Raw genomic sequence first — 16,635 nt, 5'->3', positions numbered from 1 at the left:
CTGGGCATTGCTATATGTTGCCTGGCACATCCTGGGGTTTCATGGATACAAGTGCAAACAATCCCCCTACAATCTCTGTGGACCTTGCACCATGAAGATTAATAGATCCGCGGTCAGAATGAGACCAAACACACATAAGGACAGAAGCCATTTCCATTTTAATCCAGAATTACTATTAGCCCTTTGGTATTTTGGTGATGCTAGTCTTAATTTAGAAGACAAACTTGCTCAGAGGAAAACTGAGAATTTCAAATGCAACCTAAAACTACTACGTATTCCGAGAGCGTCCACGTTCAAGAGCCTCTAAAAAGGAAAGTGCCTTTTGTTTCTCAGTATGAGAAATTGTTAAAGCTCCTCCCTGTGGTCTCCCAACACTTCTCACAGAAAAACAAGAGGCTGGAAGGGTGACAACAATTACAAAAATAATAAAAAAAAGGAAATTTAAATAGTATGAAATTAGTTTTTATTTTGACTTCAAAATAAACACTTAACATTTTTCCAAAACTAAAGATGAATACTTAGAAACAAGGGTAGAAGATTATTTTTTTCCTTCCCTGGGGAAACCAGTAAGGCAGACGTTCTAACGTGGCTTGCAAGGCTCTCTCATTGGACTAATCTAGACAGTTAAGACCCTCCCCGACTTTCCCTCTATTGTCAGTTGTACCTACCAGGGTTATGGCTGGTAGGAGAAAAACCCCAAAACAACCCCCCGCCCACTCCCCCACCCAACACAATCAAGGGATTTGAAAAGTTGGGAAAATCGTTGAAACATGTGACCAAGTGTTCATATAAAATCCTTTCTAAGGAGACTGAGTGAAGCTACTATGCCTCAGCAACTCAGCTGAGGTTTCTGCCTGGTCAGTGCGAAGCACATCAGTCAGCGGGCTGCACCCCTCACAGCTCACCACAGGGATGTCTTAAAGTTGAACTTCAGCTTCAGCAGGTACTTCAGATGGACCTGAGCAATGTCATAGACGATGTACCTAGAGGGGAAGTGTGTCAAGGTACAAATGCTTCCACAATGGAGGATGTGCTTGCTGCCCATAAGCTGGCCTGTGGCCACACCCCACAAACCCTCCCAGGTCAGGGGCTGGGCCTCTCATCCTGACCGGGGAGACCACTGAGCGGAACTATTCCCTGTGAGACACACCATGGGACAGTCCTGAGCCAGCCCACCTCCGGGTGAACTGGCTGCATTTAAGTGACTCCACAGCCCCAGACCATTGCTCGAGGCATGCACAGCACACATGTCAAAGGATACTCGTTATATAGCAGACAGGTGTCATTAACACCGGATGAAATCCCTGTCCCGAGAGGCACCTCCACACCATCCATAGTAATACTAGCCGATGGGTCAGGGGTAGTTTTGCCTAAACCTGCAGGACGGAAGGCAGATGGGATATGATTTGTGGAAACATGCCGAAAACACTTCAGAGCGATGAGATCTGTGTATACATATAAAAGACATACAAAACCCAATACTGTGTCCTCCTTCCAGACATAAAGCTGTAAGTATATACCAAGTTCCAGCCTAACTGATTTTCATCAGCATAGCAGTGCCCCCACCCTGCTTTCTGTTAAGTAGAATCCAAAAGCCCTCACTTCAACTAGGCAGAAGGAAGTCCTAAATCATTATGGGCTAAGAGCTATAGCAATTCAAGAAGCTCCAGGTACCACTATGCCACAGAAGGCCCTCAATACTGAAGCTCAAAAAAAAAAACAAACTGAAGCTAAGAGTCAGGTTAGAACCCAAAGCCAGTGCACCTGGTTATTAGGAGATGGAACCAGAATTCTTCTATGTGGCATTTGTAAAACCAGGGTCATTCGTGGCCAGAGTCAAACATTAAAAAAAAAAAAAGAACAACTTGTAACAGCTAGCCACAGACACTATGATTTTGGGGGAAAGAAAGCCCCCGCCCTGTGCCGTCCGGGGTATCTGCAGCAGCAGCTTCTGAAACACATTACCTTTGACACTGTGCTTGCCCTTGGGTAACTTGCTGATATGCGAAGCGTGTTTCAGTTCATACCTATAAGGGAAGGTAGTTTCAGAAGAACCTCTAAGGTCACTGGGCTCTCAGACCAACAGTACAAACAGCAGAGCAAGGCCACGGAAGCTGCTGAGACCAACACTCAGAGAGCCCAGTCCACATTCCCTGCTAGGAGCTCCCCTCTGCTCTGGTTCTAGACATGGAAGGTGCAGCCCCCTTTGAACAGCTGGTGCCAACAATCACTGCCAGAAGGCCACTTCCAGGAAAGGGCCTGATTAGATCTATGGTGTAGCTGTTATTCTGGAACTTTCTGTCCAGTCCATGACCCCGAGACCCCTCCTGGTCTATTACATAACCCTGCTCTCTTTGGGTTATGGTCAATAAGGCCAAGGTGGACAACCAATCTAAGCTGGGCCAATCAGATTTTCTCTGCAAGGACTCTGCAACTAGGATTAAGATTCTAATTCAACCTGAGTTGGTCTCAGAGAGGAAATCTAAATATCAGTAGGGGGACAGGGGCTATGAAGTGACCACCCTCTGTGCTTCCCAGTCCACAGGAAGAACACAACTGCCAGTTCCTGAGGCCTGGCTGTCTTCCTGTCTTGGTTTCATGAGGCATTTCTGTGCCTCCCTCATTCACTTAACTTGCACTGGTGTCTGACACCCACCGCCGAGCTGGTGGGTCCTCTTAACTGTGGTGGGGAATTTCCAGGATCACCCCTAGCCAGGGGAAGCTCCTTCCTGCAGCTCACCCCATCCACCCCCATCAAGTGCCACCAGCCCCAGAGCTGGGGTTACTCACATGTTTCCAAGGGCAACTTCTCCCAACAGGATCAAGCCTATTGGGTCTCCTTGGGATGTGTGGCAGTAGTTGGCACTCTTGGAGACCATGTCAGCGAAATAGATCCCCTTACCAAACATGTAGCCTGTCTGGAAGGATGGAAAAGGGACAGCTGAAAACCTTCTCATGGGAGCGCTGACTGCGAGCCAGGCGCCAAGAAAACAGCTGTGACAGGTTACTAGCGGCCCCCACAGCGCTCGCCACAGTGGGCAGAGTCCTGCGCTCTGGACCAGGTTGTTTGGATCCCAGCTCCAACTGCTGCCTAGGGGCTGTGAGAAGTCACTGGATCTCTCCGGATCCCCCTTTCTTTGCTGAACTGGGGAAAAGAACCCTATGGGACTGCTGTGAAAATTAAATGAGCTACTAACGGCTTCTTAGACCAGGGTGTGGCACATGTGAACACCTGGTAATCACGGCTATACTTTTTATTCCTTTAAGGGAAAATGGGGTTAAGAGACGTGAGAGTGTTTGCCGCCACACAGTACAGCGGACTCTGCCACACTAACGAGTCCAGTCCTCAAGCTCCTCGCTTTATACAACCACAGAACAAGGGGCCTGGCAGACCCTCAAGTTCCTGCGTGGTGGGTCACGTCTGTAACTGAACAGCTGACACAGTGGTCTGACTTGGGTCTGGGTCGGGCTCTCTCGAGGCAGACTGGAGGTCCCCGGCTGGGAGGTGGGAGAGGCAGGTCGGGACTCGGCCTGGCCCGTGGCCAAAGTCTGCACTCTCTGCCAGTCAACACACCCAACTGTCATTCACAGCAGGGTCTGGAAAACACTTCACTTCCTCTGTTCCAGAAACTGTGTGCAGCCTGGTAGTCAGGCCAAGAGAGGGATGTGCAGCAACGCTCAGCTCAACCACGACGGCTGCACCTACATCTTTAAACAAGGCCGCATGGTCACAGAGGCACACAGCAGCTTCCCACACAAGCACCCCCAGGGCTCAAGTGGAGATGGCTGCAGAGATGGGCAGAGCCCACCCTTCTCCTGCTGTGGCTCCCAGGCCAGGCACGTACCACAGGCGCTTCAGGTGGGGCTATCCGGAGACCCTGGGACAGGATGCCTGCGAAGTTGGTGGTCCTGGACCCGTGCCACAGGAGCCTCCGGTTATGCAGCTGCTTAAATGGCTTGTAACGCTGGCTCTCCCCTTCGCGCTCTATCTTAAAGATCTGGTCAGAGTATTAAAAGGAGAGAAGTGGAAGGAATCACCAGTTACTGTGGGGAACTGGAAGATCCGACGAGACACAGGGACAGAGCTGGGACACGTGAGGCCTTCTGCAGTATGTAAGGTGTTCCAATCAGGCTGGGATGTGGCAACAGGCCCCACTCAAGGTCTCGTCCAGCAGGGACCAGCAGCTAAAATTCATACTGCGTATAGCAGAGGCACACCTGAGGCACTTTATTTTGACTCTCTCTTAATAGTTCTGATTCCAAAGCTAATAGGTTAGAACTAGGTTTTTGGAATGGTAGGGAAGAAATGTCCTTTAAAACAGAATAAAAAGCTAACCTCAGACCACAAGACTATGGACTTTTGTGTCCCACAAACAACTGCGTCATTTCTTCTGGTTATTTAAAGCAAAGCCAACCGCTCTTTTCTACCCAGGCCCAGGTCGGAGGAATGGGCCGGGAAGAGCTGGGAGAACACAAAGGGGGCAGTGGGAGGAGACAGCCTTACGTCGACGACTTCCAAGTCGTACGCATTGTGTGTGGTCGCGTGAGTGTTCTTCACATACTTCCTAATGATCTCGGCTTCTTCGGAATCTTTGTCCACAACCTAGAAGTGAAGCGTCTTGGAATCAGAGCAAGGAGAGCCACACAGAGGCAGGGAGAACAATGACAGGCTCAGCTGACGCACAAGTAATACATGGCTCACGTGGAGCCCAGGTGGGAGAGTCAGCCTGTGTTCCAGGCCCCCCACCTCCTCGGGCATCAGCTTCTTCATCACCTGTTTGCACGATCCCAGCCTCCCTCCTACTTAGAACCCTATGCTTTGGGACATCACAAAAGCTAGGAACATGGGGCTCACTGTCTGGGAGCGGAGAACCTCTACAATGAGGAGCTGGCTCTCAGGTAATAGTCCCCCTAACCATAACTTAAGCAGGGGATCCTGGGTTCAATCCTTGGATCGGGAAGATCCCCTGGAGAAGGGAATGACAATCCACTCCAGTATTCTTGCCTGGAGAATTCCATGGACAGAGGAGTCTGGCGGGCTACAGTTCATAGGGTCACAAAGAGTCAGAAACGACTTTGCTTGTGTGTACCGAACTGAATCATGACTTAAAGCCCGGGGGCCAGGAGACACCCTGCAGCCAAGACTTGCAACCAAAAGCAGCAAGGATACGACAGACTCTAGGGCTTTTGACGATGCTGATGGGTGCTCCATTTGAATCTTCTGGGACAGGCACATTGTGGCTCAGAGCAAATGTACACTAAATAACCGTCAAATAATGCAATCTCTGCCGAAATCAATGAGTGTGTGATGGGACTTATATTTTCACAGTCTAATCCAAAGTTCAGAGAATGCAGAAATTCTAGTTCTCCTCATTGCCTCTTAATTAAATGGCCTCACAACCATTAATGTCTCCATTAACAACCCCCTTCATGAAGAACCAGGCTGTTTGGTATCCTACCCTGCATACACCCACACACCACATAAAATCTATACTTTGTCCTAAGCATGGAGCAAAGGCTCTTTTTAGTTATGTAAACACAGGACACCAGGCTGAACAGATCCCAGTGTACTTGAACCTCCTCACACTGCAGGGCAGGACGTGGGCTGTGAAATGAGGCACATGCGAGATGCGAGACCAGGCTCAAAGCCAGGGCAAGCTCACAGCTAAGGCAAAAATTTCTCCGGTTGGCCAAGGCAGGGTGATTTCTGCCCAAGCCTCCAATAGACCCAAGTTCAAGAACTGTGTGCACCAACACAGCCACTCTGACTCCAGAGAACATGAACCTAGGCACTGCAGCTTTATTACAGCTGCCATCAGGCGCCTGCCTTGATTTGGAAGCCTGCCTCGCAGACGAGGTGCTTCTTTACAGATGAAGGCTCTGAGGTTCTCGGAGGACCACAAGCAGAAACACCTGGGAACCTTATCAGGATGGTCAATCCTTGGACCCCAGCAATCTGTTCTAACAAGCTCTCCAGGAGATCCTGATGCATGCTTAAGTTTGGGGACCACTGTTCTTGGGACAGAGGGTCTGATGCTTCAGAAAGGGCGGGCCCTGTTACCTTAATGTCAGTTTTGAGCTTCTCATAGTTGACATCAATGGGGTCCTTGCTGCTGTCATCGGAACCGCCCCTGAGTAGACTGTAGGCCACCTCAATGTCCAGCAGGTTGTCCAGCATTTCCACCTTGGCCTGGAGGAAAGGAAAACCTTGAGCTAAGTACAAGGTGAGAGAGAAAGACCCCGGAACCCAGACAACGTCCAACACAGACAGTGACGAGGTCCTTCCCAGGTGTCCAGGGACAGCCCGTTCTCTCTTCACAGGGAACACACCTAAGGATTCTGGAATGCTAAGGAGGCTTGCTCCCCAGGGCAGAAAAGGCAGAAACCACATGGCCCTATGTGTGGGGTTTCTCTACTACGCACTGGTGACAGGTGGAGACCTCTCACTGGCCCCCTAATGAAGGAGAGAGGGAAAGCAGGGACAAAGACGCTCCCCCTCTCCTATGGTTCCTTTTCCCCAGACTGATGTGGTTCAGCAAGGGCAGGAAAACCCAGCTCTCCTACCCACGGTCAGGCTCCCAACATGGGGAGAAACCTTACTTCGAAATGAGAGCCCAGCGGTGGGCCTCTGGCCCTGGCCGCTGCCCTCAGGAATCACAACACAGAGGGGCAGTGATGAGGGAGTGACACCCAACCCCGCACAGCCCAGACCCGTGGCCACCCCTGGACCGTGGCGCTACCTGCACGCTGTCTGCATTGTTCAGGAGTGGGGGCTTCTTCATCCCGAAGTCGTGGGGGATCAGGGTGTAGAAGCGGTTGGAGAGATCCAAGATGTGAGAGTCACTGCTGCCCTGGGACAGTGCCTTTGTGGGGAGGAAACAGACGGAACAGTCTGAGGCACTGCTGAGCTCCCAGCACCTGGCCGGACTTTCTCCTCTGGAAGCTGGATGCTGTTGCCAAGTCTGTGTGGCCAGGCCAGGAAACCACCTTCTGGCAGTGTCTGTCACTCAGCTGGGCAGCGGCAGGATCCCATCCTCAAACTGGGTGGCTCAGGACACATGGGCTTCCTGTACATGATTTCATGTGTACAGGTAGTTGTGCATTTATACACCCATAAACCCTGCACCACTATGCAAAACGTTCACTGGGGCATCTTGGTGGTGGGCATGTTGGCTGTTGCTGCAGAAGTCTTTCAACTTAACAAACTGTTGGGGACTTCCGTGGTGGCCCAGTGGTTAAGAATCTGCTTTCTAATGCAGGGAATGTGGGTTTGATCCCCATTTGGGGAACTAAGATCCCACATGCCGTGGGGCAACTAAGCCCAAGCATCACCAACTACAGAGAAGCCTGTGCAGCGCCACAAAGAACCTGTATGTCACAACTAAGACCTGGCACAGTCAGAAAAAGAGTTGAGGGGGAGGAAAAAACCCCCTTGCTATAAAATCCTATCAGGCCCCCTTGGCCATTGACCATCTTTAAGGGGGGTGGGGAGGAATTTGTCTTTAGCGCCACCTAGAGGGCCAGGGTCAGCCCCTCCCCATGCCGCACTCCTAGTTACTGCTCCATGCAGAAGGTGCTCAGTAAATGCAGAGACGAGGAGCTGGACCACTGGTCAGTGCATGCGTGGCCGACACTCTCAGCGCCGACAGGAGGGTAAAGGGGCAACGAGTCAGCACCTGAAGCCCTAGGTTGGCTTCTCACGGTGACACGGGCTTGTCCTCATTGTAAACCTCTGCCCGTGCTACAGGCTGCTCTGTGCAACAGGCAAAGGACACCACCCCAGCCCCTCCGCCTGGACATTCTGGAAAGCAAAGACCTCGGGCTGAGGAAAGCCTTTCAGGTCTCCAGCAGTGGGTAACAAGGAAAGAGGTCAACTGCTCAGGACTGGCTGTAACCGGATTTAACCGCAATGTTTCAGGGCCTCCTCTCCAGCACCAGCCAGAGTCCACTGCTCTGGCCCGACTTCAGTGTCCAATGTGGTTTTCTTCTTTCATGTGCCACTCCCAAACACACGTGGAACCCTCCAGCCCCATCCAGGGAAGAGGATGGAAGGCACTGGGGACTGGGGGACCTTGGGAGATGCTCAGCAAGTTGACGTGGAATGAACATGAACAAGAGCAATGCGATTTTAACTTGCTACTTAATGATTTCCTAGTAACTGCTCAGCCTCTCTTAAGGACACACAAATAAAATCAGAATATTTTTACGAGGCAGGAGAATGAAATTCCTCATCAGGCATACAGTGTTTACTTCATATCTGACAACTGAAAACACTGCTAATTCATTAGGATTGTGTTCATCTTACTTTCTCTGTCATACTTGGTGAATTGAAAACCATCTAAATCAGCGGAATCAGTATGTCTATTTTCTTAACCTTGAATAAATATACTGCTACATTCCCCACCCGAGGATGAGAGGCAGCCCAGGAGACACCCCTGCCCTCCACACGGGGCAGCTGGAGGAGAGGTTGGTGTCTTACCTGCTGGACCTCGCTGAGGATGGAGTACGCAGCCTGGATCTGCCTTTTGCTCAGCTTCCCCAGGGGCATCTTCTGAAGGTCAATCTGAGGAAACAGGGGGATTTTTTTCCCTGTGAAAGTTGGGCACTGTCCGGCGCGATGACAGGAGAGCTGGGCTGAACATCACCCCAGGCCTCCTGGGCTCCAAAAGCAGCAGCCACAGTCTGGTCCTCCAAGGGCGACCTGGTGACCCAACTCCACAGGCTCCGCAGCCCCACCCCCAGTGCAGTGAATGGGAGTCTGTGAGAGAAGATTCTTGTTCATTTCATTTATGGCAGAGATTAAGCCAAGCTCCCACCCCTGGATTGGGTTTGAAACAGTCCCACACTTCTGGAAGACACAGCAAGACTCTCATCTAATTCCCAAGTGAGACCCTCCCTGGGGTCTCAGAGCCAAGGCCATTCCCAGCCAGAAAATAACCATAAAGTGGTGAAAGTTACTTTTAAAAGGACACGCTCCTGGACATACATACTGACATCAATATAACAATGTACCCTTCAAATCAGTCACCCCAAAGGTTAAACATCTGTCCCTACAACAGTGCTGCTCACAACACCCTGGCAACCAGCAGGAAGGCAGGGAGCTGGCTGCAGTGGGAGAAGTGTGAACTCTGTGGCCAGGGGTCTGGTCACCAGCTAGCGAGCGAGGCACCCACTCCCTATGGGAGCGACCTGCCTGAAAGCTGGCTAGGTCCCCTCCTCTGTCAGCCCCCCACGGAGCCCCCTGCTCTGAATCCTGAGCCGCTGTCTCTACGGTTGTTCCCAGCAGACCCCCTGAGCTCCTGGCCCCGGGACTGCACTTAGCCCATCTTTGCGTCTCCAGCACCTGCAGGGCCTGGAACAAAGATGGAGCTGGACAAGCCCTCAAGAAGTAGGACTGCTTTCTGATTAGACAAAATATTAAGAGGATGTGAATGCGCTCACAGCCCAACAGGCACCAATCAGGGACCAGTGGTGACAGCGTCTGAAGCCTCAGTACCGTCCATCCATCCCCAGGGAGAGCTGGTTTCTGGGAAGAGTTAAACAGTTGGAGTGCAGTCCAGACAAGAGGGTGGATAATGCATTCTGAGCCAAGGACACAGTACAGTAAATGAGCAGAGTGACCCGAGCATGGACTGTGAGTTGGCTCGAACGCAATTCTAGAGAGGGAACTCCAGAAGATGCTCCAAGAGCAGAGTGACCAGAGTGAGAGCAGACTCTGAGGGAAGCATCTCCCAGAGCTGGGTAATTCTGGTGCTGATTTTAAGACCTGGTCTCTCTAACCTACACCCTTACTGCACAGACACAGCCCACAAGAGCAAGAGAAGGGCTCAACCAGACCAAGCCACCTGCACTCCTGACTGTGGGCTGCAGGGGGGAAGGAGGCTGCAAAGCTGGAGCGTGGGCTCTGGACTCAGCGCACACCCTCCCCGCCCCGGCTGGGACTCTGCTCTGGGCTCAGGGCTCACCTGCCCCACTGGGAGCACACAGTGCTCCTGGTTACTATGTTTCCTTTTCTACCTGGCCACCCCACCCGATGTGGAATCCACTGGGCTGGGAGTGGGTGCCCCACCCTCCACATGCTCAACCCACTTAGTTCCCCGGCTCTAGGTTGTTTTAGAGTGTGTACGCGCTTAGCTGCTCAGTCGTGTCTGACCCTTTGCAACCCCATGGACGACAGCCCACCAGGCTCCATTGTGCATGGGGGTTCTCCAAGGCAAGAATACTAGAGTGGGTTTGCTATGCCTTCCTCCAGGGCATCTTCCCAACCCAGGGATTGAACCCAGGTTTCAGGCATTGCAGGCAAATTCTTTACTGTCTGAACCACCAGGGAAAGCCCATTTTAGAGTGTAAGACAATCTTAAAAAAAAAAAAAAGTCATTTCACAGAAAGAGACTGGGTCTGATGACAGCTGAGAAATTCTATGAATCACAGAGAAGCCAGAAAGGATATGTGCAACCTTTCTTTTAGAAGATTCATGAAATGAAAAGATGCCCCTGCCCGCCCCAGCACACCTCTTCTCTAGGCATTCTTGCTGAGCCTACCATAAGCTGTTCAAACTTGTCAGACCTCCCAGCCAGAAGCCTGGTTGTATATCTACTTGAACAAGATATCTGCACAAGCCCGAGCTACCGTCACATCTGTTAGGGGTTGTCTAAGACATGACCCAACAGTGTAACAGCAGCAGAGCCCGAGCAGTCCTGCCAGGCTGGGCTCAAGACAGGGAGGTGCGGGGCTGAGGAAGAGAAGCTGGTAGTGGTCTCTACAACCCAGATTTGTCTCATCTTCTCCAAGGCATGCTGGCAGCCTCTAGGAAGGCCCTAGGGAAGCAGCAGGGAGGAAGCAAGTGGTGCAGGGGCGGAATGGTCAAGGCTAATAATCTGCAACTCTTGCACTCTGCTGGTCCCTGCTTCTTTTTCAAAGCAGCCCAAAGGTTCGAGGCAGCAAGAACAAGGAGCCCTTCTCCATTCATCTCCCAGGGAACAAACAGAGAATACCTGGCCCTGGCTGGTGGTCCCCACCACTCTTCCTTGGACAGAAACATGACTGATCCACTCATCACTTCCCACTCCCCTCCACCCCTGTAACTGGCTGGTATGAATTTAATCTGATGAAGCAAGTGTCAGAATCTCTCTGCTGGTCACAGCAGTTCTTTCACTGTAAATGGGCTCCATCTTGGACTTCCCATGACAACTTTGAGTGGCCTATTTGGTTGAGCCACAAAAGAAGCATGCCCCACACTCCATTATGGCAACTTCAAGGGAAAAAGTGCAATGGGGACAACATACCATCTATTTCACAACAGGCCAATGATTCTCTGTGAAAGTGTAGGTACCCGAGGCCTCAGTGCTCCTGTGTGTCTCAGGCTGAACACTAGCCACTGAACTCGTTGCCAACTCAGCACTCCAATCATCCACCCCAGCAAATGTTCACAAATATAACAAAAGTGCAATAACCTCATACTCCACCATGGCTTTCTTCATACTTTCCACATCAAAGATCATTTTAATGAGGTTCTGCACTGGCTTGGGGAGCTTGGACTTGGTGCCAGGGTTTACTGTCAACTTCTTCACCGCCTCTTCATCCTGTAGGGAAAACCAGGAAGAGACCCAATTAAACCACCCAAGCAAAGTTGCGGTAGTGTCATCCGGCAAAGGATATAGGATGGAGTGCCACTGGCAAAAAAAGAACTAAATAAAGAAAGGTTGTGTGTTCATCAAAAAGGTTTAGCATTAGTTGCCAGGAGGAACATGTAGAGTGGACAGGATGAGACTGCCTGTGCACCCCAGGTCCTCGTGGCTGCTCCCAATTCTTATTCCAGACACCGCCGAAGCAGACAGTTCTGTATAGGCAGACCTGCAGGTACCCACACTCTCTTCATGCCCGCACTGCCTCCCACACTGGGGTTGCTGGTGCCCTGTGCCTGGGAACCTGCCCAGAGCCCATTCATGCCCAGCGTGGAAGTGCTGGCAGCTACAAGGGCAAACCATGGATCCAAGGGACACTGGACTGATGGACAAATTCTGCCTCCTTTCTTCTTACACTGCCTCACCCAAGACTGAATTCACACAGCCTTCTCTATAGTGCCAAAGGATCAAGCAACCAAGTCCCACTTCCTGCCAGGTAGCTTGAGAATGTTAAACACATACAAGCATCATCCCTACCCCTCACCCCTGCTCCCTGGGATTGCTCTTCCTAATATACTAACAACACAGGACTTTAACTCCTGCCAGCTGGGGATCCCAGGCTGAGCCAAGACCCTGCTTGAATGAAGGTAACTGGCACTGGGCCTTGCTCCTGGAATCTGCCTGGCTTAATGAAGCTGCAGAGAAGAACCCGTGTGCTAGTGTTCAGGGCTGCTGCTGTCAGTCACAGTGGATCTGCTCTCAATGCTGAGACACAAGTCTTTACGTGCTTTCTCATCTTCGAGCTGTAACTTTACTTGAAGGCAAACTATTAATACGTTAGAAAGCCTTATTTATATGCATATACTGTAACCAGTAACTCTAAGGATAGTAAGCAAAAAGGCATACAGATGTGTACATCAGCATCATTATAGCGAACATCTAGAAATAATCTAACTGGGGGATGGGAGTGTTGTTTGGTAAATTACAAACTATATCCACCCATGAGACCTGGGTTTTGATCCCTGTGTTGGGAAAATCCCCTGGAGGAGGGCATGGCAACCCACTCCAGTATTCTTGCCTGGAGAATCCCATGGACAGAGGAGCCTGGTGGGCTAAAATCCATGGGGTCGCAAAGAGTTGGACATGACTGAGCGACTAACACTATTACCACTACCAGAGGATGGAATTCTATACAGACTTAAGAAATGATGCTCTAGTTCAGTACCATTTAACAGAGTAGTCCCTGGTTCTGATATGTGATCATTCTGAATTGAGATATGTTTTAAGAGCTAGAACTACATCAGCTATCAAAGACTGAGTTAAAAAAAAAGATATTTCGATATCAACATATCAAAATAATATTTTGGACATTCTGGGTTAAATAACGAGTATTAATTTCACTGTTCTTACTTCTTAAAATGTAGCCACTAGAATATTTAAAATCGCGGGAAGTGGCTGCATCTCTCTGTTGGACAGCACTGCTCTTGAGGACATGGGGAAATACTCCTAGAACATTAAGGCAAAAGGTGGGTGGTGGCGACACAGTGCATAAGGAAAGACTACAGGACTACGATGGCTGAAAGTACCTGTGAACTGAAAAGAAGAATATAAAGACACATATCTTGAGCTTAATTTTTTTTGTACCTTTGTACAACTCAGGTGCTAGCTACCCTTCCTTGCAGTTGAAAATTTGCATACATGGTTTCTCTCTATCCTCAGTACATCCGTGGGTTCAACCAACCATGGATTGTATGGAACTGCAGTATGTACAATGAAAAAATTCCACATGTAAGTGAACCCATGTAATTCAAACTTGTTCAACTGTACATCTTTTTGAAATGCAAAAATTAAACTCAGTAGGGAGCACTGCTGAGTTAGACCAAGTATGTCCAACACTCAAGTCCAAATTCTCTACCCCAACATTAAACAAGAGTTAATTTCTGTTTTTAATGGTAAAGTTCATGACACTCTATAAACTAGAGAACTTACAGTTTATAGTCTTCAAATCCCCCTTTGAGACATGTTAGACCTCAAAGATTTGGATTAAAACCTGAGGTTTATTGTAGTGATAAACCTCTTTCCCTCTGCATAATAAATGTGCACCACCCCTCATTATTAAAGCAACAGGTTTTCATACAGAAACATTGTAAGAATTTTGTCAAAACAAATGGCCTCAACAGTATCAGTCAAGAGACACTGGAAGGTTGCCTGGTAATATACAGGGAGATGGTCAAGCTACAAATAAAAATAATGAGAAATTATCAGGAAATAATTTAGGACTAAAAACTGTGACCCAGTGGATCATGTAGTCACTATAATTCTATCTTGATGATAAAGCAAGTCATGTGACCTTCAGATAAGAAACCTCACTATGAATCCTCCCTTGTGTTTAGGGAGCAACTTAAGACTGCTCCTTTGTGACAGTCTTAAAAATGCTCACACTGTTCTTACAAGCTTCACTTCACACTTCATGGAACAGATTTTATTCATGAAAGGGCATGGATTTTATTAAATGCTTTTCCTGTGTTCATTAGGATGACTGTGTAGCTTCTATCCTTTATTCTACTCATGTTATATTACACTGATTTGATTTTTGCAAGTTGAACCAACCTTGCATTCCTGGGATAAACCCTACTCAATCATCATGTCTAAATCCTGTGTGCTGCTAGATTCAGTCTGTTAGTATTGTGTCGAAGGTTCTGCATTTATATTCATAACTATATTGGTCTGTAGTTTTCCTGTGATGTCTTTATCCATCTTTGGTTATCAGGATAATACTGGCCTTGTATAATGAGTTGAAAAGTGTTCCTTCCTCTTCTGTTTTTTGGAAGAGTTTACGAAGGACCAGTATTAATTCTTTAAATATTTGGTGGAATTAATCAATGATGTCATCTGATTCATGGCAGGATTTTAAAAGAAAACCTTTTACTAGCATGATCAAGTGTCAGAGCATGATTACCTGGCCATAGTCAATCTCCAGAGGGTAGAACTTTTTGGGATGCTTCGTAAAGTTTTTGGAGTGCCAGGCATTTCCGGTTTTCTCTTCATATAATTTCATAAAATGCTCAATGGCATCCTCCTTGGATGGCATCTGCTCCAGTTTGTTACTACCAATCACCGTGCCCACACGGCCCCAGGACCTGAATATCCAGTACCTGTGGGAAGAGAAGAGGAGCATCAGATATAATTTCGCGGGTCGGCCAGTCATATTTCAGGATGAGTTTCCTCTCCCTGCCATTTCCCTTGAGGGAGAAAAGAGTTGCAAACACCCCAAAATGACGGTGACTGACAAACAGGGACAAGAGGAACCAGCATTAAACAACCTTTATTTTAATTTCTATCAAACTGAGAGTTGTTAAGTTTAAAGTAATTTTAAAATTCCCTCCCATATCATACTGGCAAGTGAGCTATAAAAAGTACCAAAGAACAGTTTAATCCTGGATCTGGCAGCTGAACTTGAGGAGTAAATCCTGAGGCCTTTACATGGTGGTGGTGCAGCCACTAAGTCATGTCCGACTCTTGCGACTCCATGGACCATAGCTAGCCAGGCTCCTCCGCCCATGGGATTCTCCAGGTAAGAATACTGGAGTGGGTTGCCATTTTCTTCTCCAGAGGACTTTACATAAAAACATCCGATTCCTTTTCCCAAATAAATACAGCAAGTACTGCCTGGAAGTCATGCATTCATTAACGACAGGTACTAAAAAGAATGAAGAACCTTTGGCTCAGATCAGAGGCTGAGATACAATGAAATGGGAGGGGGCAGGAGAGTGTAGCCACCTACAGACCTAGGCTAACATCCTCAGTTTCCATCTCAAGCTAGAGCTAAGTCCCAGGTACTCTAGGGGCAGGGCTGTGTAGCTTCGGGGGAGTCCATTTTTCTTAGTGAAAATCATGCAGAAGTTAAATCTCACACCACAATAAGTAAGTAACAGTAAAATCAGAGATTTCAAAGAAAAGCTGGTGCTTCCTGCTGGTTTTCTGGGCTACTGCCCAGAGGCATAAAAGTTCATTCTCTGTTGGTTTTTTCCCCTCTGGAAATGTTTGGAAGATACCACATGGACCTAGCTTGTAACAGCCCAAAATGTCTTTTCCCTATAAAAAACCAATAAATCGAGACCACCAGGGTAAGCCACCCATTTGAAATCACCAGTATAACTTCCTGTGTGTCGGTAGTAGACAGTTCCGTTCTCACTGCCTGTGGTCAACGAACTACAGCACTCAGTGTGTTTTTACAAAAACCCTACTCCTCCTCCTGCACTCCAATACACAGCTAGCTTTTGGAAGGTTATGTTAACAAGCAAGAAACCCTATCTTCAAATCTCCAAGAGTCGCCAGTAAACTAATGATGTAGGATTTTATTTCTTTACAAACTTTAAATAGCCACACGGATGTTATGTGCCCTTGTAAGGTCACTTTTGAGGTTCAAGTTTTAAAACCTTGTTTTATTCAAATGGATAGACTTGGCAGTCTTTTGCGTTTTGGTTGTGTTGTGTGGCATGTGGGATCTTAGTTCCTTGATTGGGGATGGACCCTACACCCTCTGCATTGGAAGCATGGGGTCTTAATGACTAGACCACCAGGGAAGTCCCTGAGGTTCACGTTTTAAATCACAGGTTTGTGAGAAGCTGAGGAAATGGGAAGAGCCTGAGCCTGCCAGTGCCTACAACTTGCAGCTGCCGAGATTTGCCAGGTGCTGACACCTCTCCCCGGGGCTGCCACTCTCTCAGGGGTCTGCCTTTCAATGAGTAAAGCTGTTTGAATCTCTTGGACTTCAACGGGTAAACTGTTTCCATTTGCTAAGAAGAAGAGGTCAAGTTCAAAATACAAAGTGCTTTTCTGCCACCATTAGGGTAAGCATTCCTTTCACACACCTCTCCTGCTTACAGCAGCTCCCATTCCACAGTGACTGTAACAAAGGCCCATCCGCTCAGCGGATACTTACTAGATACTTACTTACTAGATAAGTACGGGCAGTCAAGCCAGCCCAGTCTCTCAGCACCCCAGGACT

At 48.7% G+C, this 16,635-nt stretch overlaps 1 protein-coding gene across 1 annotated transcript in view; it reads right to left on the bottom strand.

Annotated features, from left to right (window-relative positions):
* Positions 1 to 440: 440 nt before the first annotated feature.
* PARP1 (poly(ADP-ribose) polymerase 1) overlaps positions 441 to 16,635 on the bottom strand; it is a 42,265-nt gene continuing 26,070 nt past the window's right edge. Inside the window, exons 13-23 of the mRNA XM_070474433.1 lie at positions 14,584 to 14,779; positions 11,454 to 11,582; positions 8,480 to 8,563; positions 6,741 to 6,863; positions 6,062 to 6,190; positions 4,505 to 4,603; positions 3,846 to 3,998; positions 2,791 to 2,918; positions 1,966 to 2,027; positions 1,262 to 1,376; positions 441 to 983 (exon numbers count right to left, since the gene is read on the bottom strand). Coding sequence (XP_070330534.1) covers positions 902 to 983; positions 1,262 to 1,376; positions 1,966 to 2,027; positions 2,791 to 2,918; positions 3,846 to 3,998; positions 4,505 to 4,603; positions 6,062 to 6,190; positions 6,741 to 6,863; positions 8,480 to 8,563; positions 11,454 to 11,582; positions 14,584 to 14,779 — 1,300 coding nt within the window. The 3' untranslated portion in view covers positions 441 to 901. The remainder of the gene's footprint in view (positions 984 to 1,261; positions 1,377 to 1,965; positions 2,028 to 2,790; positions 2,919 to 3,845; positions 3,999 to 4,504; positions 4,604 to 6,061; positions 6,191 to 6,740; positions 6,864 to 8,479; positions 8,564 to 11,453; positions 11,583 to 14,583; positions 14,780 to 16,635) is intronic.

The sequence above is a fragment of the Odocoileus virginianus genome, chromosome 11 (assembly GCF_023699985.2).
Source record: "Odocoileus virginianus isolate 20LAN1187 ecotype Illinois chromosome 11, Ovbor_1.2, whole genome shotgun sequence".
Lineage (NCBI taxonomy): Eukaryota > Metazoa > Chordata > Mammalia > Artiodactyla > Cervidae > Odocoileus > Odocoileus virginianus.
Note: the sequence above shows the minus strand (reverse complement) of the source record. Positions and strands in the feature narration are given on the sequence as shown.